Source organism: Clytia hemisphaerica, unplaced genomic scaffold (assembly GCF_902728285.1).
Source record: "Clytia hemisphaerica strain Z4C2 unplaced genomic scaffold, Clytia hemisphaerica genome assembly, whole genome shotgun sequence".
NCBI classification, from domain to species: Eukaryota; Metazoa; Cnidaria; class Hydrozoa; order Leptothecata; family Clytiidae; genus Clytia; species Clytia hemisphaerica.
In genome coordinates this window covers 328,288-348,645 of record NW_027103722.1, presented here as the reverse complement: position 1 = coordinate 348,645, position 20,358 = coordinate 328,288, and the positions used below count along the sequence as shown (strand labels likewise).

Below are 20,358 nucleotides of genomic sequence, written 5' to 3'. Positions count from 1 at the left end.
GCAAAATGGGTACCGGGTATGTGTGCGAGCCATCATAATAATAATAAGGGTCCCTTTTTAACACTTCTTTTCACCTCTAAAATCGTAAGGAGAGACATTTCTGTATGGCTGACCCGTGCGGGATTGCATTTATTTTTCTTTCTGTTTATTGTGTTTTCGGAAATACTCATTTATTTATATGTTCCCTTGTTTAATGTTACTAATACTATGAAATATCATTTAGTCAAAAAAGTTGGATGGATTCTCAAAAACCTAAAAAAGGTTGTAAAATTAAACAACGTTTTTTGAGGGAAGAAGCTTCTAGTCGTTGAAATTCAGAAAAGACACGCAACCTCACCTCTTCGATTCTTTTTTTTTTTTGAGCTGAATTTTTTGTATATGGGTCTGTTTTCAACGACTAGTTTACTAGTCTAAATCAAACGTCAAACGGTGATGGTATTGACGAAAATCAAAATTTCCTCTCTCAAAGGCCTCAAAGGGTCGCGATTTTCAAAAATTTGGACAAAATGGAGTGAAAATGAACAAAAATTTTAAGAAAAAGCCTCTATAGAAAACTCTATAAAAAATCCCAAATATAAAAAGTCTATAAAAAGTCCCAAAAACGCCAATTTTTTCTTTCTCTACAAGGGTAAGCTAAGAGGGTTCGATTTTTGGCTCGAAAATACCCGTCACCACGGCGCATCACCCTTCCCCCCGGCACCGCGTAAGATTTTATCCAGCCGCCAGTGGGGGTAAAAATAACAGACCCAAACTCGATGGGGATTGTTGGGGATAGATATTTTTTATGGCGGGGGGGGGGGGGGGGGGGTCGAATTCCAACTTTTTCTAGTCGGAAAATTTAGTGGGTGAGGCCATTTAAAATAAATTCGGGCATATAAAAATGTAAAACTGTTGCTTTAGTGTGTTGTGCAATTATTCGGCATTATTAAAAATTTCACTAGAAATAATTTAATTTATAAATCTGAAAAATAGTTAATAGGCAAAAAACATAGGCTTCGGAAAATGGGCTAATGACAAAAAATCATATAGAAAGATACAGATAAAAAATCAGAATTGATACAAAAGATAATAGTCAGGAAGAAAAGACACTATTATTCTGCTACAGACAGTTGCATGCCACTTTGGTGACAATCTTCAGGCGGCATGAAACTGTGAGTAGCAGAATAATGAAATGTCTTTTCCTCCTGACTGAAATCGCTCTACTTATGTATCGAGCACTGTAAAAAACTGAAGAAATACTTACAAAAGATAATATAAATACCTCTGTAGAAAAATACATACAAATACGCCATACAGTTAGGCAACATCAGCTCTGACCCGCAAAAATTGAAGTTATTTTATGAAATGTGTACACGGTGACATATCTTTTTGATTCTGTTTTCTGTCTAAAGTGAAAAGTATCACTTGATCTGATTATGCAATAGAGTCTCTATAACTCAAACACGCACGGTAAACACAAGTTTGTTCGAGTTAAGGACATTTTGAGTGCTAGAGTTTATAAAGCATTAGCGAGTTTATGTATGTGTGTTTTTCAGCGACGGAGATGGCAAGGTTCTAATTTGAGTAGATCCTGACCAGCTGAGGACGACGGTAAATCAGCACTTTTACCGTCCTCGATTTTGCGGGGCGGAATTGTGGGTTTTTCCAAATCGCTTCAGTCACCCTACCGTCCTCAAAAGTGCAAATACATAAACTCGGTATTGTTAACCAAAGGGACGACAAAACTTCCCAGCTGGCTCACAACGTTGTTTCAACGTTCATTTAAGGTTATATGGACGTTGTGAACGTTGAAACAACGTTATAGAGGTTCAGGTTATGGAGACTCCACTGTAATATCATATATCGTCTAAACCAATAGTTGATCAATTCTGATAATATTTTCACAATACAGTTTTGTGTCACCATTTCCATCATTCGAATAAATTTGGAATTTCACTTCTCGACGTGGAGACGAATTTTTCTTAATGAGAAAGTGTCCGATTTGATAGTGACTTGCGAACGCGCGGCCGATGAAAAAATCCGTTTTTGATGAATCAATTTTATGAGTTTTTCCCGTAATATCCTGAATAGCACAGCATGCGGACGCATTTAGGCAAAATATATTATACGATCGGGCATTTTCGTCCACTTGCCATGACAGCTGAATTTCGATTTCAATAGTTTCGTCATTTGCATTTTTGTTTAGAGCTTTGTGTTCGATAGTAAGTTGGGTGGTGGGTGGTTTTTCAGCATCCAAGTTTCGTTCGGAAGCATCAATGATCTGAAAGTCAGACAAATTGTTTATCAGTCTAGCATGTTAGACCAATAATCGGGAAAAAGTTATAGTAGAAATTGGCAAAATTAATGGAAGGGATAAATTGCATACCTTAAGGGAAGAAATTTTTGCGGGAAAAAATTTTCGCGGAATTTAATTTCGCGAATCAGAGTCTCAAAATGGCAGATTTCGCAGAATTTAATTTCGCGAATGAGCCGATTTCAAGAGTTTCACGGAATTTAATTTCGCGATTGAGAAATTACAAAAGGATTCTTTTTACAGAGAAAATGTTTTTGATATTTTTCATCGATTCCAAGACATATTTCAGTCACATTAACAAACTTTAACAACAAAATTGTAACATCAAATATGAATTTTTTTATGATAAGTCATCGCCGTCTTCTTCCTCCAAAATCGAATTTCGCGATAAATGTTTTGCCACATCCACACTCAAATCCAGGCCTCATTTAAAATACACTATTAATGATCGTGATGGGCGCGTTGACAGGGGATATAAATTCTACCAATTTTATGGCACGTAAATGCGTATGTCTATATAACATGTTTTGTAAGTACCTTTCTGGTTCGTACTTAATAGCAATTCATCTTCTACAACCTTAGATTCAAAAGGAGATATGTTCAAGTTTTCTAGGTACCAAAAACGCTAGAGCGAGCGAGAGGAAAGAAACTGTAACCGTAGTCACTGTTCCACAAAATGTAGATTTTTTCAAATGAGCTTTAGATGTATCAACAATTCGTATGAAAAATATTTCAGATGGTCCAATACCTCTCAATACCAATAATCCATCTTTTAGGTAATTATTTTAATTCACACTTTTTAAAAGAAGTTTAAATTGACAATCCGTAAACTAGAAAAGTCAAAAAGTCGACAAAAATTCTGTAAAAAGTTAAGCTGTCTCATGAGTCGGTGGATGGGCGGAGGAATTTATGGGCGTTGGTCGTTTTTGGGCGGACAGGATGTAGCACCCGAGAATGTCAGTAATAATAAAGTCAACAGAATATCATACACATTTTATTTCACCCCTCGACATATTCTGTGGAACAGGGACTGTCTTTAAATACTGCGATAACTGGCATGCACGACCGATCATAGACTATGTTATGTCTAAGACGAATCACTATCTAAGAAAAAAGCCCAAAGCCGAAGAAAATTCGCAAACGGGTTTTTTTGCCGAAAAGAGTTAACGTCTTCTTCGAAACTCTCCCGCCGATTTTTTCCCGTATACCGCCATAATCGTCTAGACCGATCAAGAATATTATTTATTTTCCGGAGTAGATAAAAGAGAAATGTAGTTTAAGATTTTTTCTCATCATATCATGGGAAAGACTTTTAAAATGATAGCAATAAAATTAGAGGGGGTTTATCTAAAGAATCCTGCATTACTAAAAATAGACAAAAATAACGACAATTTCACAACCCCCACCCACCCCTACATTCCTCTTTGGTTATCACGGGAATTACTCTTTAGAGGAACAGACTGGGAATATAGAAACAGAGATTCAAGCATAAATTTGTTTTGATTGTATTTTCTTTCTGTTTATATTTCTTCAAATGATTCAAATCTTTAAAGTACAAAGGGTTCTGGGGGGGGGCGATTTATGCTGATCCAGCACTGACAGGGGCTGGTTCTTGCGAGGCAGCTTCAGTTGTCACTTGAGCGGTCTCAGGTGGGGTATCAGCCTGGTTAGCATCAGCTAGTTGCTCCTGACTGGCTTCAGCAGTAGCTTCTGGTTCTTGGTTAGCTTCAGTAGCCTCTGATTCAGGGGAGGGTTGCGGGGCAGTTGGCTCTTGGGCAGCTTCCTGTGCAAATGGTTCCTTGGTAGCTTCAACAGGGGCAGAAGCTTGCTCTTGACCGTCAGTAGCCAGTTCAGGAGAAGCCTGTATGGATGGGGCGGCAGCTGGTTCAGAAGCAGATGGTTCTTGAGTAGCTTCAGCAGGGATGGCCCCCACTGTTTCTAATACAGACTCTTCAACATCACCAGAGGTTTCAGGTACACCATCAGTGGATGGTTCAGAGTTAGCTGCTGGTTCTTGGGAAGCTTCCACTGATGTTTCTAATGGGGCTTCTACATTCTCAGCAGTCGGTTCTTGGGTGGATTCGGGAACCGATTCACCGGCTGGTTCCTCTTGAGCCACGGGAGTCTCAGATGGCTTATCGGCCTGGGTACCGTCAGCTTGTTGTTCCTGACTGACTTCAGCAGAAGCTGGTACTGAGGGGTTAGATTCAGCATTGGCTTCTGATTCAATAGCAGTCTCTTGGCTTGCTTCTTGGGGTTCAGGGGCTGCTTCAGTAGTTTCAGCAGGAGCTGCTGGCTCTGAGGAAGCCTCAGAATCGGGTTCAGTAGCCTCAACGACTTTAGGTTCAGCCTCAGCTGAGACAGTTTCAGCAGCAGGCTCAGGAACAGATTCAGACACTTGGCTGGCTTCAGTAGGTGAATCTTGTGTAGTTTCAACAGCTTGTGCTGAGGAAGTCATTTTAGCTGGTTCAGTAGAAACAGCGGCGGCAGATTCGGTCTTAGCTTCAATTGGTTTGGCAAGCTCTTGGCCATCTGCAGCTGGTTCAGGAGAAGCCTCTTGTGTAGCTTCCTTAGGTTCGATGGCCTGCTCTTGGCTGTCGGTAACTGGTTCAGGGACCTCAGTGTGGGTTGCTTCTGTGGCAGGACTCTCAGCAAGGGCTGAAGTCTTTGCAACAATCTGAGGGCACGAGATGTCTGCCTCAACGATTACAGCATCCTCTTCAAATTTACATTCCTCTTGAGTTTTGGATGACACATTTTTCAAAGCATCTTCTACTAGTCGGCTAGATGCCTTTGCGAGAAGCTGGGCGGTGTCTTGGGCGGACATCTTATCCTTGACTGAACGGACTGATTGGACGCTTGTATTTGGCGTGGGTGGTTGCTTTCGACTTACAGTCGAGGCTTTGCTGCGTGCAGACGTGATGTCTGATTTACGGGACTGTACGGAAGCAGTTTTCGCCATTACGGAGCTCTTACGCGAACAAACTGACGACGTAACCTTAGCTTGGCTCACCTTGGTAGTGGTCTTAGATGCAGCAGGACTCGCTTGTTTCTCAACAGAAGCGGTGGATCGAGTAGCAGTGCCGCTTAGTACACGAGCTTTTGTGCTTGATTTACGCTCAGTCTTGATTGAAGATTTTTTAGCAGCAGCAACGCTACTTTGTTTCTTCGCTACCTGAATGGATGACTTTTTCACGGCAACCGAATCTTTTTTAGAAGGTGCCTCGATAAGCGCCGCAGCAACGGATGACTTTTTCTTAGAAGCACATGTTGTTGATACTTCCGAAGCAACACTTCCGGCTGCGGATTGACAAGGTGGGGACGCCGCTGATTGACCAGCACAGGGACAACATCCCGAGTCTTTAGTAGCCATTTCAGCTAGATCGGACTCAAAGTCTTGCATCTTAACGATGGATGTCGCGGGAGCATTATAAGTTTCGACCGATTTTTGACTGTTGGTAGTCTCAGCTGTGGCTGTGCGTGTACATGAAGGAGAGGTCTTGTCGCAGGTAGCAGATGGTCCCTTACAGCATCGTGACTGAACGCGTTGACTGAAATGATAAAACAAGTATCAGTGAATTTTTGATTGAACAAGGTTTTTATATGGCTAGTTACATAAATCATATGTTATTAAAAGAAGTAACCGTGCAGGAGAGTAGTTTATTCTATCAACATACACGGTTATAATGTGCAAAACCTTGAGCATTAGACTTTAAAAAGTATAGGTATAATCTATAGCATAATCTTTCCAAATTAAAAGAAAAGAGAAGATAGAAACATATCAAGATAGATCGAAAATGAATGAAAATGTTAGTTTGTCACTGCATTCATTAAAGAGTGGCTCCATAAATCTAGTGTTAAAGAGTGTCCCCTCCCTCCCCTACCAGCAGTTAGATAGTTAAGGATCCTTTGTTTCACTTCTGACTGCGTTCCCAAAGTTAATTTTTTGCTTTTATATATGTAACGGAAAGAAAGAAGCTCCGTAATAGTCAGATAGCAGTCACTATACTTGTTTTCCACTCCTGTCGGAAGCACAAAAATATGAAAATATTATTGGTGTCGCAACCCCGGCAGAAGTAAAAAATGTTTGTGAGTTGATAGACTAAAATTTACAGAAATTTAAGGTTTATTATCAAAAAAGGCCTTGGATTATCCAAAATAAGAGATTTCCATGCCCTATTGGTGCATCCCTATTTGTTAGAATGGAAAGAGAGTCAAAAAGCTTTTCGAACCTTTCGCTAGTTCGAAGAAAATCATTGGTCCCTTCTAAATATCGAACTAGACAGAATCAACTGTAAGAAAAAACACAAACATAGGACCAGCAAAGAACAAAGACGAGATAAAGAAAACAACAGCAATGACAATAAAGAAAATAAATAAACAATCAACCAAACAAAATAAACAAAGAAACAAATAAAAAAAAAGAAATGAGACATTAACAAATTACTAACAAAGAAATAAACACATTTTTAATTCTAAAAGTACAAGGGTTTAAAACCTTGCCCCCAGGTGATCAATAGACATAACAAGAAGCCCGTGGGGCGTGAAGGCCCAGCAACTTAAAATTATGAATATGTAGGCAGAAGAAGAGGCTCTCCTTGATGAGGTTGAAAACTAAAATCACCGAGGAAGTTAGACTGTTATAGAACGGTGTTGAAATTAACAAAATTGGTCATGACAGTATTCATAAATTCAGTAAATTCACTGAAGGTTATTTAAAAGCCATTGCAACGTCTATCAAGAGTTATTGATTTGATTCTTATAAAGTATATGCTTATAAGAAAAATAAATATGCTCATATTGTGCGCCGTCCCTTGTTTACTTTGAAAGAACCATTACCGAAAGAGTATATCACCGTCTATCAAGAGTTATGAAATTGAAAAAAAAACAAGACGCTGTTATCGCAAACTTTTGGCGAACCGAACCACAAACCACAAACCACAGACACTTCTATTTGAAAGGCCCTTTTCGCTACGCTGGGCCAAAAAGCACAACAACATTAGGCACATAACTTGTAAAAAGTGGACACGAACATGATGGAGGGGCTAAAGTCTTAAACTGGTAGAATAAATCTGCTTTGATCATTATTTCATTAGTCGGGAAAGCTTTGGTCTACCTGGGTTTTCTGGGTTTATACATGTATCAAGAAGATCAAACTATAGCTATGTATAATCTATCTATCTATATATTTAAGTAACATCAGGCCCGAAGGCCAAATTTTCGCTACATATAAAATACAAGATTGTTTAATAAAATAATTGATAAATATTAAAATCAAAGGGCTTAAAAGAAAAGGGGTGATAAGTGTGTACAAGCTTGGAAAGTGTAAGACTTAAGACTAAGAGATTAAAGTTATGATTGTTTATGAGTTTGGTAGAATTTGAATGCTAAGAAGTAAGATTAGTACTATAAAGCAAACGTCGGTTAAAGCCTTTCTATGCTTCTATTTCAATTTCTATTTGGTTGAATTGCAGGAGACTCTGAGGCCCATTTTTGAAACTATAGACACTTCCCAAGAGCGCCCCTTCAGCATCTTGAACTGGCTACCCGATTCCCCTCACATAGCATGAGTTGTCCCTGACGAAGGTTGGTTTACTTGTCAAGTGAACCGCTGCGAGTGGGAATCTTAGCCTTAGGTGCCTGTGCAGAAACCAAGATAATGACAAATATACAACAGCATCTGTTGTGCAACAATGCTGCGGTAAATAACGTAATTTTTATTCAAGCAGCTCAAAATCTAATCAATGTAGATAAAAAGAAAGATAAGGAGATAATAAAAATCATAAATCTACCTGAAGAAAGTCGCAGCAAATTCTTCGACGTCGGCCGGTTGCTGAATAAGGACGTCGCGAGCCAATGCTTCCAACATGGCTTGAAAGCCGGAAGGGATAACCAATGTTTTTTTGTTTTGTGCGGCGCTTGTGTTTCTCATATTTGTTATGTTTGTGTGAAAGTAAACAAAATTTGTTTGTGTGAAAGTAAACAAAACAAAAAATTTGCTGTGCGAAGATGTGTGTTGGTTGGTTGAGTGAAGAAACCCAGAGAAAGATTTGTCAGTCTGCAAACTTGTTTTGTAGATGTTTTTTGTCGAATTGACGTCAAATATATTACTTGGCTGAATATAAAGTTTTTGACGTCAAATATATTTAACCAATGCGCATAAATTAAGAAAATAGATTAAAAGTTAATTGTTTCATTCCTAACCATGTGAGAATATGCGAAATTATGGTAGTTGATTTGAGTAATTTATTACATCGGAAATGTTTCCATTGGCTACGAGAGATGAAAGAATAATTTAGAAAAATAAGCTTTTAAAATGGTTGCCTATGTTTCTAAGGCAACAATAATTTTATTCCGGGGGGTACTAGGTTTGCGAGGTGACGGGTATGTCCGAGCAAAAAATTGAAAATCAAACCTTAGAGAGATGAAAAATTGGCGTTTTTGGGACCCTTAGAGAGACGTTCTCAAAGTTCTTATCGATTTTCACTCGATTTTTGAAAAATCACGACCCTTTGAGAGGAGGAATTTTGAATTTCATGATTTTTGGACCATTACAATGAGGAAATTTTTTTTCAATGTTTTTTTTTACCCCATTGAGAGACTTTCGAGGGTATGAAATAAGGTGAAATAACCCTTATGGCTCGCACATACCCAGCACCCATTTTATCTAAGACCCCCACCCCGGGTTTACATTGTGACCTTCAAAGGACACCAATATAGCATCAGTATCCTTAATGGGGCCCCCAGCCGTTTGCATGAGTGGACTTTATCGGTTGCGTGAATACGTGAAAATTGTAAAAATAAAAAAGTGCGCGAATGCGTGAATTGAAAAACTTGCGTGAAAATCCACTTTTGGTTATTCCGTGAATGCGTGAATTTTCTCTTTTTTCCATTGATTTCCCGATTTTCCCCAAAGATTTTCCAATTTCCTGAAAAATCGTGTCTGTGTGAAACTTTTTATGTGAATGCGTGAATTTCGAAAATAAATTGCGTGGTTTCGGGAGTCGAGGGTCCGCTGGGTGCTTCTCTAATAAATCTATACCTTAAATTCGCCAAGTAAGAATTGAAATCTTCCACGCCCTGAAATCAATAGCGAAAAAATAAGTTATAAAATAAGACCTAACTATGACTGCAAAACTATACCTAAATTCATACTGAAATTTTGAGAAACATGCAATTGTTTTCAGTATATCTGGAGACTGAGCAGCTGGCTTATTTTTTGCATTGACATCAAGTTCAATTGAATTCTTAAGTAAACTACAAGAAAACTATTACTTTACCGTTATTTGTGGATTGTAGATGTAGCTGAATTTCTTTAATATGGATATCTTGGTTAAGCTTATGACGATGTTCTCTGAAATGTATGGAAGTGAACCAGATAGAGAAAAAGAAAAACAGTAAAGTCTCTATAACTCGAACACGGGAGTTTTTGTTCGAATCGTAGGATTGTTAGCCTATACTAGACGTCACCCGCGTTTTTTTACGCAATTGACGAGATGAAAAATCCCGGTTTTTAGTGAGGTGCTCGCTATAGGATTGTAGGATCCATTGCTCACTCTTACTAAAGTTTCCAGTTCCGCTGCAATGGAGCCTACTCGTGTGTTCAAGTGGAACACAAATTTATTCGAAATATGAAGTAAGATTTAAGAACTTAAGGTACCGGAATACAATACTTATTCGAATTAAGGAGACATTCAAGTTATATTCTCCAGTTAAAGAGACTCCACTACCACTACAATTATATTTGACTCTTTGAGATCCGGTCCGCACACAATTTTCATCGGTGCCATTTCAAAGCTAACAATTTACCTAGGATTTAAATTTCACAGGGAGGTTACAGTCTGTTTATTTCAACGATCGGGTCGCGTAACTTACTGTATTTGCCATCTATTTTGGACTGATATCGTATCATAAGAATCAAGGACCATCTTGTCTCCATCTCCGCGACACAATACCAATTTAGGTTGAGCATGGTATTCAGAATTGTTCTTATAAGTGAGCAAAATGGTTAATTGCGATGCTTCTTTTTTCGTCAGACGTAAATCAGTTTTGAATAACCTGAAATTGAAGTTTGTTTGTTTGTCAATGTTATTCATTGTTGTCGCTAAAAACCTGTTTCCATCTATCGCGCCAGCATGTACGCTAGGCCAAAATTTCCTAAGATAGCACATTGACGTCACGAATTAAATTTTCTTGTACACAAAATGCTCACGCTCTTGTACGCTTTTGTGCTCTTTTCTACACTGAAAACTTTTTTGAGCGTACAGGAGCGCACATCTCAATTGGTAATTTTTCAACCAATCAAGAAAGAGAAAAACTGCTCAGTAAACAAAAAAATGTAAATATACAGATTGTGTTCGAGTCCACCTCTTTGTTGATGGAAATCAAACATCGATCGCGCAGAGTGTGAGGCCAAATGCGTACGCTTTTGTACGCTTTTGTGCTCTTTTCTACGCTGAAAATTTTCAACTTTTTTGAGCGCACAGGAGCGCACATCTCAATTGATAATTTTTCAACCAATCCAAAAAGAGAAAAACTGCTGAGTAAACAAAAAAATGTCGCGAGTGTGAGGGCCAAATCTATTTTAAGAATTTCGGCCTAGCGTGCACGCTCGCGCGATCGATGGAAACAGGCCTTAAACCAAACAGCTGCAAACAAATGACAACTGTACTTAAATTTTAAACCTTTAATACAGGGTTGGTCTAAAAAGCAGGGTAGCCAATGGGGTAGCCAATTTGGCTAGGTTATGGGGTACCTCTTTTTGCCTAAACCTTTGAAATCTGAAACCTGTTTAATGTGGAAATAACTATTACAACATCTTGTTAATGATTCCATGTAATAAAATTTAAGATTCCTTTCGAACTTCAGTCACAATAGCCTTTTTTCCAAAGGTACTGAACTTTGTTACTTCTCAAGAGACCTGGCGCCATTTTGTCTTCCTTCTTGTCTTCGTTTGAAAATTTACAGACCCGAATAAATAATATATACAAAACAGTTTTTAATATTTTATATTTAGATTTTATTTATGTTTTTAATTGTTATTTCCGTGAAGCTGTAATTCGATGATAATAGCTTTGGAATCGCCTTTGGGCCATATGATCTCTAATCTTGTCATATCTTAACAATCCTTTGTTATTCAATCTATTACTTAATTTAAATCATGTTTAGATGTTTCAAACAATTAATTCCTTTTAAAATTTTTTAATATGGCAGCTTATAATAGGTACAAAAGGTCTTTTGAAATAGGTCTATTATAATGAAGCTCTATTTCTTACTCCTCGTGCATTAACACGTGGTAATTTATATCTTTGTTTATCTTTGGAATCATACATGATCAATTTAAGTATCAATCAGATTCATGCTCCCTGGTCAGTAAAATGTGGTTCTATGCATTCATTTTCGGTATTTCTATTCTGGTCTGTAAAATATTTAGGTACCCCACAACCTAGCCCAATTGGCTACCCAAATTGGCTACCCTGCTTTTTAGACCAACCCTTTAATACACTCCAACTTAATTTCAATACACGTTTTTTTTTATTAGAACACCTAAAATTTGGCTGAGCCTGGATGTGCTTATTTTTTTAGCAATTTTCAGCCTAAAATGTTCTTAAATGCGTTCTTAATTTTTCAGACTACTCTAAATCGACAATATGATACAAAATAAAGAGCACTTAAATTTGACAAAATTTGGACAATATTTGACTCTTGACTTTTGAAGATCCACCCCTAAATTTGGTTAAAACTGCTTAAAAAGAGGAAAAAATTGTAGTTTCTTGTCATTTTTTTCCAAACTGAGGCTGGACATGTTCTTAAGATGTTCTTAATTTTTCGACGAATTTCAGCCTATATGTTCTTATAAACTAGGTTCTAATAAAAAAAAAAACGTGTACGTCAGTGTCGCGTAGATTTAGATTTTAAACCTTCAATTAATTTCAACTTCATTTCAATACATCGGTTTCGTTTACCCGGTTGGTCCACTTATATTTTCAAAATCCTTTTTGGATTTTCGAATTTGAAATCTCCGACAACTAAAATCAAGACATTTTCCACCACCATCTACGCTGATATTTAGATCCTTCATTCTATTCCTGTACCAATTCTCACCGGGTTTCTAAGACAGGGGTGTATTACCAGGGTTCAGGCAGACCTTCGAAAATAAAATTCCCTGAGTTTCCCTGAATTTTAATCAATTTTCAAAGGTTTTTTCCCTGAGAAATTCCTCATTTTAGCAATTTTTTCCCTATTTTTTCCCTGAGTATCAAGCAAACCATAAAAAATAAGCATAGTCAAAAGAGATGTATCTTTAAACAAAAGGCACACAAATCAAATGGTAACCTAAGGTAAAAATTAAAGCTACAAATACTGCATATGAATAAACACTTTAAAACTAAAAAAACTTTTAAATCTGTTTTTTCCATTCATTCTTCAAAAAATAAAATTCCCTGAGTTTCCCTGAGCAGACTGGGAAAAAAAAAATTTTCCCTGGGTTTCCCTGAGTTTCCCTGATTTTTCTGAAAATTTATCATATTTCCAGGTTTTCCAGGTTTTCCAGGGTCTGTCTGAACCCTGATTACATTTTCTAAAACGAGGAAAAGGTTTGCCCCAAGACTAGCGAATTCGCGAGAGTTGACCATATTACATTTTCTTGTTTGGAGACACTCGGATATCTTACCTAAACATGACGTCATTCGTCTGTTCTGCATCTTCAAAAGTACCGGAAAAAAACAAACAACCATTTCCGTTGTACGCATCGTCCGTTTTGTAAGCAAGTTCCGTAATGATTGGACATCCGGATATGACTTGATACCGGTTGGTTGGGAACGTTGGCTGCATGTCGGTCAGACTTAAATTGGATATTGGTCGGTTACTAATTTTCTAAAAAATTTATTAATAAAAATAATATTTTTAATATTTCGTTTAAGATGATAAAAAATGATAGGCTTCTATAGCAAGAACTTAGGGCAAATGGTAGTCTAGCAAGCTAGACGACAAATTATCAATATACCGCATTATCATATCACGTCTACACTACTGTATTGCACGCATTATAAACGACTCCAGTCTAGGCAAATGATAAAAAAAAACGGCAAAATACTTCTTTCAATATATTTACACGTATTTTTATAAGAACATCCAAAATTTTTAAAACGTTCGGATGTTCTTAACTTTTTGAGTTTTAAGCCTTAAAATGTTCTTAGCTTGTTCTTAATATTTTGGCCATCAAAGCCTTATGTTCTTATATAGTTTGTTCTGTGTATCAATTCTTTACTGTAATCTTAAAGATTTTACCTTTCCATTTTTGAAGAGAGAATGACCATAGCCTCGATTGAATGTTGTCACCATGGGTAACCGATTGATATAATGCGGATAAAGGTCATCGCTCAAAAGCTCCCAAAACCTAAAAAATAAATGTTAAGAATTCTAATGTAGAATCTTGACTTCACAAATGGATATTTTCACAGTCTTTGACCCAACGAACCAAGTCCAGATCCCAGCGTATCAATCTTTTTGGTGGAAAAAACGGTAACATTGGAAGAGGGAGGGGGGGGGTAAAGTATGTACCTTATCAATGTTGGGGGGAAAGTGACGAACATTTTGAGGGGGTGACGAAATTTTCCCCCGACTGCAACCATGGTTTGCGCCGACGGGCCGGAAAATTTTCGATTTTGACCGGTCTTATTTGGCTAAAACAGCTTCCTTTTTGTTCTGATTTTCTGAAAGAAAACTGTTAAGTTTGTTTGTTTTAAAAACAAAATAGTATAATTAGACTAATTTAAGTGTCCATCTGTCCCCTCTTAGAAAGGTTCTAACGTTTTTATTGGCACGCGCACAGAAAAGAAAAAAATAATTAGGTGAAGAGAAATTTTTTATTTTACTTTGCAAAAAAGTGGAGGGGCCATGGCCCCCCGGCCCCCCGGTGGCGCGGGCCCTGGTATCCACTATCGAAATCAATAAAGAATTTTCTATCAAATCTTTAAAACCCCTCTGTGGTCGAAACGAGTGTTATAAACGTCCAGAAAAGCCCAGATTTATCAGCCCTCAGACAAAATGTCCTAAAATACTCCGAAATCTTTAAAAAACACAACATCGAGTTTTGAAGTTTTTTGACTTTTGCTATGAAACCTCGAAATCACTACATAGCCCGTCAGCTAGGACCTAAAAATTCGGTTTTTCGTCTCCGGAATGGGAGTAATCCTAAGGTGGTTTTTTGGTATCCTTAGACATCCTAGTTATGGAAAAAGTTGGTCGACCAGATCAAATCGGTAGCTTAATATTATTTTTAGGCCCAAATGTGTGGCTCGGTGGTGTGAAATTACAGCAAAAAAATCGCTATTTTGGGGGGTCTGGCTAGCTTGATTCTGCCATAACTTTTGATCTAATAGTGTTTTGTGCTTGAAATTTGGAGGAGTTTTTCATCATTATATGTTAAATTCAATGGCAAAAATTTTTTTTCAAAAATATGTAGTGGGGACCTACAACTGGCCCTTTGAGGCCGGTGAAGACCTAAAAATGAAATTTTCATACGTGATCTATATTTTTGAGCGTATATCATGATGAACAGGCCGAAATATCTTGAAAATGCTTTGAAATAGTTCACAAAAGTTCACTAACATGAAATATATTTAAAAAAATTATATACTGGTCCTAATTAGTTAAAGGTAAGAAAAGATAGAACTCAAAATTCTCAAAAAATCACTTTTTTAGCATTTTCTATACAAAAAATGTCATATCTTTTCATTGAATGATCAAAATCACTTGAAGTGTTAAAGAATGTTTTCTTTACTGAACCCAAACTAGAATAAAGGGGTAGGGTCCCAAGACAGGCCCTCAAAGGCGGAATAGGGCTGCTGGTTAGAGAAAATCACTTCATTTTTATCATAATAATTATCCTCCATTATCTCTTTTTCTTCACAATAATATCACAGTAATTAACACGTTTTATATGCAGTGCAGTCGATTTTGTAACATGTTTTGTGTGGGAAATACTTTCATATTTTACAATCAAATTATGCTCTCAATATTTATAACTAGTGGCAGTGACAGACTAACAACATTACGGTTATGTTTTTCTTGATTGGCTGAATTTTAGACAATTATAATCGATCCACAAAATCTTGGCTTTTCGTGTTTTATTTATAATCGATTAAAGATACTTTTTATTATTTCAGATTGAAATGAAATTTAATAAATAGATAAAATGGTTAAAACAAGTAAGAAAAGGAAAAAGGATGATGACGAAGATTGGGTTCCAGAAGGCAAAAAGAAAAAGGTAGTTGCAAAGAAGAAATCCAAGTACGCAGGTCAATCTTGCTTTATACACATTACGGACTCTAGCGAAGACTTGACAAAATTACCCTCTTCTGAATCATGGAAGAAACTGTTGGAAGCCGCTCGAATTCGAAACGATGAAAATGTATTGGAGTTAGAAATTCAACGTAGTGCTGATGGTGGAAATGATGATTACCCTGATATATTCTATCATTTGAAGTGTAGAAATGCATACACCCACTGGAAGACTCTAGATAACATTTTAAAAGTAAGTATATTTTAACAACTGACAGTTTGTCACAGAGTTCTTGGTTTAACTAACCCAAGAGAATCCGCAAGTCACCACTGACTTATTTTGAATGATATGAGACAGGGGTATAAGAGATGTGATATATTGATTTTCACTAATGGTTATACTAAATTATATTTCAGAGCACCCAACCACTATTCACCAACGAGAAAACCGATTACGAAAATGTTGAAAATGAGCCTCCGAGAAGAAGGTCATCACGTCATAGTTCTGTTGAATCGGGAAGCAGTATTCTTCCAAAAAAGTGTATATTTTGCAAAGCAGACAAATACGTTTTAAGCAGTAAGACACGAGAGATTCTGACGCCTTGTGTTCAATTACGAGCAGATGATAAAATCAGGACATTGGCTCAGGAAAGATTCGACTCTGATGTTCTTGCTGTCACAAGCGATGAATTAATAGCAAAGGAAGCCCACTACCACTTTACGTGTTACAGAGATTATGTCCGCATTCGACCAAAAACGACGAGAACCAACAAGAACCATGTGGTGACACCGATACTGTTTTTGACGATGGAGATAACGATGACCTTACCGATCTCCTCAACTGTCTGAATGATATACACCAGAACACCAGAACCCGAGATACATCGAATTAAAAAATTTCTACAATCGTTAGTTAAATCAGAAAGTGGGAAGCGAAACATTCGACGAACCATCGAAAGAAAAACAAACGACTTCGTTTTTCTCTCTCGTGGTAAAACTATTTTCCTCTACCCATCTTCGTGGGAGAAAGAAGATATAGTGTCAGAATTGTATGAGGCCAAATTGAAACTTGCAGAAATCGATCAAGCTCAGGAACCAAAAGCGGTTGTTTGTCAAAGTGGCAGTATTATGAGGAAGGAAATAAAAGACATTGACTACACAATGCCATGGCCACCTTCTCCTGAGGATATGAATGCCATCGATTTTCAAATACCAGAACATTTGGATTCATTCTTATCAGTCTTACTTTCTGGCAACATCAATTCTCAATCAGATCGAGTAAATCGACTCAAACTTTCGTTTGCTCAAGATCTCGTATACGCAGGTATGTCGAACCTTTTAAAATACTTGAACATTGTAGGGATGTTGCTGTTTAAGAAATTTAAATTCATTTCATGATTTTACAAAATATCTAGTTTCTGCTTTAAACCAAATTATACTATATCAATTTTAGTGCACAACGGAGAGAAACTGACACCCAAAAGTTGTTTATTGGCTTGTCAGATCAAAGACTTGACGAACAATGTGGAACTAATACGCACAATGAACAAATTGGGCCACGGGATAAGCTATGATGTGGTTCAATCGTTACTGACAGAGGTGGCTTACCAAAAAGTTGACTCAACAGATGGAGAAAAGGTTCAACTTCCGGAAACCACCGAAAAAGAAACGTTTGCCATGCTTGCTGAAGATAACATTGATCGCCTCGAAGAAACACTATCTGGTATGAAATTAAATTATTCAACAATTCCAAAATCATTTCAAATAACAATATCAATACCCTCGGCGTTTTAACATCTTGGATTTCTTTAAAATATCAAAAGAAACCCGTCATGTTATTTATTTTAGGGGAAGGGACGACACACAAAGTTAATTCAATCATTATCCAGCCAGACGTGAAGAAAACAATTGAAATCGATGGACGTGGAGGAAGTTTCACAACGGAGCCTGTACATACAAAGCGAAGGTAATTGATTTGCAAACGAACATAATGGATTTCTGAATTGCTCTTGATCTGTTTATGATGATGGATTTCCGTAGTCTGACCGTTTATGTTAAAGCATATTATTTCAGCAATGAATAAGGCAAATATCTTGTTTCCCTTTTAGATCTTTTAAAAGCACCCCGACGTTGCTCGAAGATTATATTCTTGGAAAAAGGGTTGGGCCAAAGGCAACCTCAGCTGCCAAAGAAGATTCTTTCGCTGATATCCTCTGTGCCGATCAAGTCCATCTCTATAACACATGGGTAGCTTTAAGAATCCACCAACCAATCATGCAACACGTGCCAAGCTGGACAGGCTTCTTTATCAAGATAAGGCAAGATATACCTATAAGACCCAGTCAAGTTGGTTATCTTGATTGTTTGGACGCCCCCGCCACTGAAATGTCGACGATCTATCACATGCTGGAGCGGGCTATACGAATCAAAGATCAACTCAATGTCAAATCAATCGTTTGTGTTTACGATCAGGCGATCTATGCTAAAGCGTATCAGATAAAGTGTAAGGAGCCAGAGAAGTTTAAAAGCGTCTTCCTTATGATGGGCACATTCCACATCATTATGACCTTCCTCGCTGTGTTGGCTACCAGATTCAAAGACGCTGGACTGAAGGATTTAGTCATCCAAAGTGTTCTTGTCGCCGAAGGTTCAGTTGATACAATGTTTTCGGGATCACGGGCTTACAAGAGGGCAGTTAGAGCATACAAGATACTGTATGAAGCATTTTCACGTTTGTTACTGGAAAAATTCAAGAAGGAACATCCTAAAACTGTCAAAGCGTTGTATGACAGCATTGGAAGCAAAACCATCGAAAATTACACCGATGTTGTATCTTCAACGGAAATGCAAGAAGAATATTCCAACAAACTCGTTTCATTCAAAGAAAGTTTGTCTGACAAAGGAGATCTTCCAAAGTTTTGGTTAACCTTTCTTGAAATGTGCGAGCTGCTCTTCAACATAATCTTTGCAACTCGAAGTGGTCATTGGTCACTCTACCTTGTTTCGCTTAGACAGGCTTTACCTTGGTTCTTTGCATACGACCGTCCAAATTACTCGCGTTACCTAACTGCTCACTACCAAGAACTGACACACCTCAAAGAAGATTTTCCTGATATTTACGACGAATTCCAAAGTGGTAACTTCTCCGTCCAACTGTCATCTGATAATCCTTTCGGAAGAATGGAAGCTGATAAAGTCATCGAAACTACAATCAACAAAGACACAAAGACACCCGGTGGAACAACAGGTATGTGTTTGATTTTAACCAACTACTTTAAACAATGACTGGAAGACATTGCCTGAAAGCTAGTAGCCTAAAGCAGATTGTAAAAAAAATAGTTTTTAAAAGAACTTTGTTTACTGAAAAGTAAAAACTGTCCATTTTCAGACTTTTATTGATTTATTTTCAGGCTTCAGTACAAACCACGGAGCTGTTCAAAGATGGGTTCTCACTGCAGCATACAGAGCGGAAGTTAGGAAGCACATGCAGGAGTTTCTTTCCATGTCAAGGAATTCCAAACACCCAGACCTTAGCCCTGCTCGAATCAGACGGGATCAAAAGGATGTAAAGAACGTCAAAGATACAATTGATTCAATGTTCATCAATCCTTTTGAAGAATGCGATTTGATGAGCTTGACATCTGGTGTTGCGCCCACAGAAGAGGTTAAAGATCAACTTCTTGATGCTGAAATGCTTGGTGAAAACGCTTTGGTGAAATTCCAACAAGAAAGATTACAAAGTAACGAAGTTGACTTCTTCGCAACGTTAAATAGGCTTAATTTGGGTACTTTCACCAAACTATTGAGGAAAACAGTAAAGATGCCAAATGGTAAAGAAGCTCAGTTCTCAACCCAGAGCAACATTTTTGGCAAGATTGCATTAATCCAACAATTCCGCCAACTCGACCTCAAAGAAGTATTTCGTTTTCCGCTTGGTCCCGTTCCATGGTCTTTGGCTGAATCCAATGGATCACTAAACAAGACAACGAAATCTTCATTGATGCATCATTTGGAAAAAGATGTTGCCCCTCAGCAGAAAGTTGACAAACCATTTGCTGCGATCATCGACGGTATGGCATTGGTACGAAAAGTAAAACCAACAGGACACACTTATCAAAGTTATGCAGATCATCTCCTAGCATCGGCCATATCTTCCTCTGGAAATGCATCACGAGTGGACATCGTTTTTGACGTTTATCGTGACAAATCGATCAAAAATGCAGAAAGAGAGAGAGAACCGAGAAAGTGGAAAACTGGAGATCAAGAAAATCATTGGCTCTCAGAAGATCAAGCAATTCACGTCTCTTTTGTCGAATGGCAAAAACAAGATGGCACTGATTCGATACCTCGCTGAAAGATGGAAAGCCAACCATACATGTATTGGGACGACTAATGTGAATGTTGGCTTTGATCAAACCTGTATCAACATTCAGAATGATACAAACGTATCAGAATTGTTCTGTAACCACGAGGAAGCAGACACTCGTTTGATCTTTCACGCCAAGCACATATCCCAAACCTTTGACAAAATTGTAATTCATACCCCAGACACCGATGTCCTGCTAATTGCTCTTGGGCTCGCCAATAAAATCAACTGCACGCTTTTTATGAAAACCGGCGTAAAGAACAAAGCAAGAATCATCAGTCTGGATGGAATCGTAGAGTCACTGGAAACCAAGTATGGAGTCAAAGATACCGTCAACGCATCGAAAGCACTCCTTGGATTACATGGGTTTACTGGCTGTGACACGATCAGCTCATTTGCTGGGAAAGGAAAAGTC

At 37.8% G+C, this 20,358-nt stretch overlaps 3 protein-coding genes across 4 annotated transcripts in view; 1 reads left to right on the top strand and 2 right to left on the bottom strand.

Annotated features, from left to right (window-relative positions):
* Window positions 1-901: 901 nt before the first annotated feature.
* LOC136804575 (cytosolic endo-beta-N-acetylglucosaminidase-like) overlaps window positions 902-20,358 on the bottom strand; it is a 49,187-nt gene continuing 29,730 nt past the window's right edge. Inside the window, exons 7-12 of one of the 2 annotated variants that reach the window (XM_067061173.1) lie at window positions 13,583-13,691; window positions 12,966-13,168; window positions 10,169-10,351; window positions 9,574-9,647; window positions 9,336-9,373; window positions 902-2,260 (exon numbers count right to left, since the gene is read on the bottom strand). In XM_067061173.1, the coding sequence (XP_066917274.1) occupies window positions 1,847-2,260; window positions 9,336-9,373; window positions 9,574-9,647; window positions 10,169-10,351; window positions 12,966-13,168; window positions 13,583-13,691 (1,021 nt within the window). In that variant the 3' untranslated portion in view covers window positions 902-1,846. Of the gene's footprint in view, window positions 2,261-8,440; window positions 8,567-9,335; window positions 9,374-9,573; window positions 9,648-10,168; window positions 10,352-12,965; window positions 13,169-13,582; window positions 13,692-20,358 lie in introns of those variants that run through there. The other variant, XM_067061174.1, reaches the window with a different exon arrangement.
* LOC136804574 (uncharacterized) lies at window positions 3,837-8,404 on the bottom strand. Its single transcript, XM_067061172.1, has 2 exons — window positions 8,086-8,404; window positions 3,837-5,844 (listed from the first exon to the last, which is right to left on the bottom strand). The coding sequence occupies exons 1-2, from the start codon at window positions 8,223-8,225 to the stop codon at window positions 3,873-3,875; spliced, it is 2,112 nt and encodes a 703-aa protein (XP_066917273.1). The 5' UTR covers window positions 8,226-8,404; the 3' UTR covers window positions 3,837-3,872.
* Window positions 16,427-19,931, top strand: LOC136804615 (uncharacterized). The gene is made up of 5 exons (XM_067061219.1): window positions 16,427-16,901; window positions 17,031-17,300; window positions 17,426-17,543; window positions 17,686-18,824; window positions 18,988-19,931. The coding sequence occupies exons 1-5, from the start codon at window positions 16,427-16,429 to the stop codon at window positions 19,929-19,931; spliced, it is 2,946 nt and encodes a 981-aa protein (XP_066917320.1).

What these genes read in the sequence shown, in the direction of transcription:
- LOC136804574 (XM_067061172.1), bottom strand. Translation starts at nt 8,225, where the DNA reads ATGAGAAACACAAGCGCCGCACAAAACAAAAAAACATTGGTTATCCCT. An exon ending in TTTGCTGCGACTTTCTTCAG is followed by an intron (nt 5,845 to 8,085) that starts GTAGATTTATGA and finishes TTATCATTTCAG; the next exon opens with TCAACGCGTTCAGTCACGAT.
- LOC136804615 (XM_067061219.1), top strand. Translation starts at nt 16,427, where the DNA reads ATGATATACACCAGAACACCAGAACCCGAGATACATCGAATTAAAAAA. An exon ending in CCTGTACATACAAAGCGAAG is followed by an intron (nt 17,544 to 17,685) that starts GTAATTGATTTG and finishes TTTCCCTTTTAG; the next exon opens with ATCTTTTAAAAGCACCCCGA. An exon ending in GACACCCGGTGGAACAACAG is followed by an intron (nt 18,825 to 18,987) that starts GTATGTGTTTGA and finishes ATTTATTTTCAG; the next exon opens with GCTTCAGTACAAACCACGGA.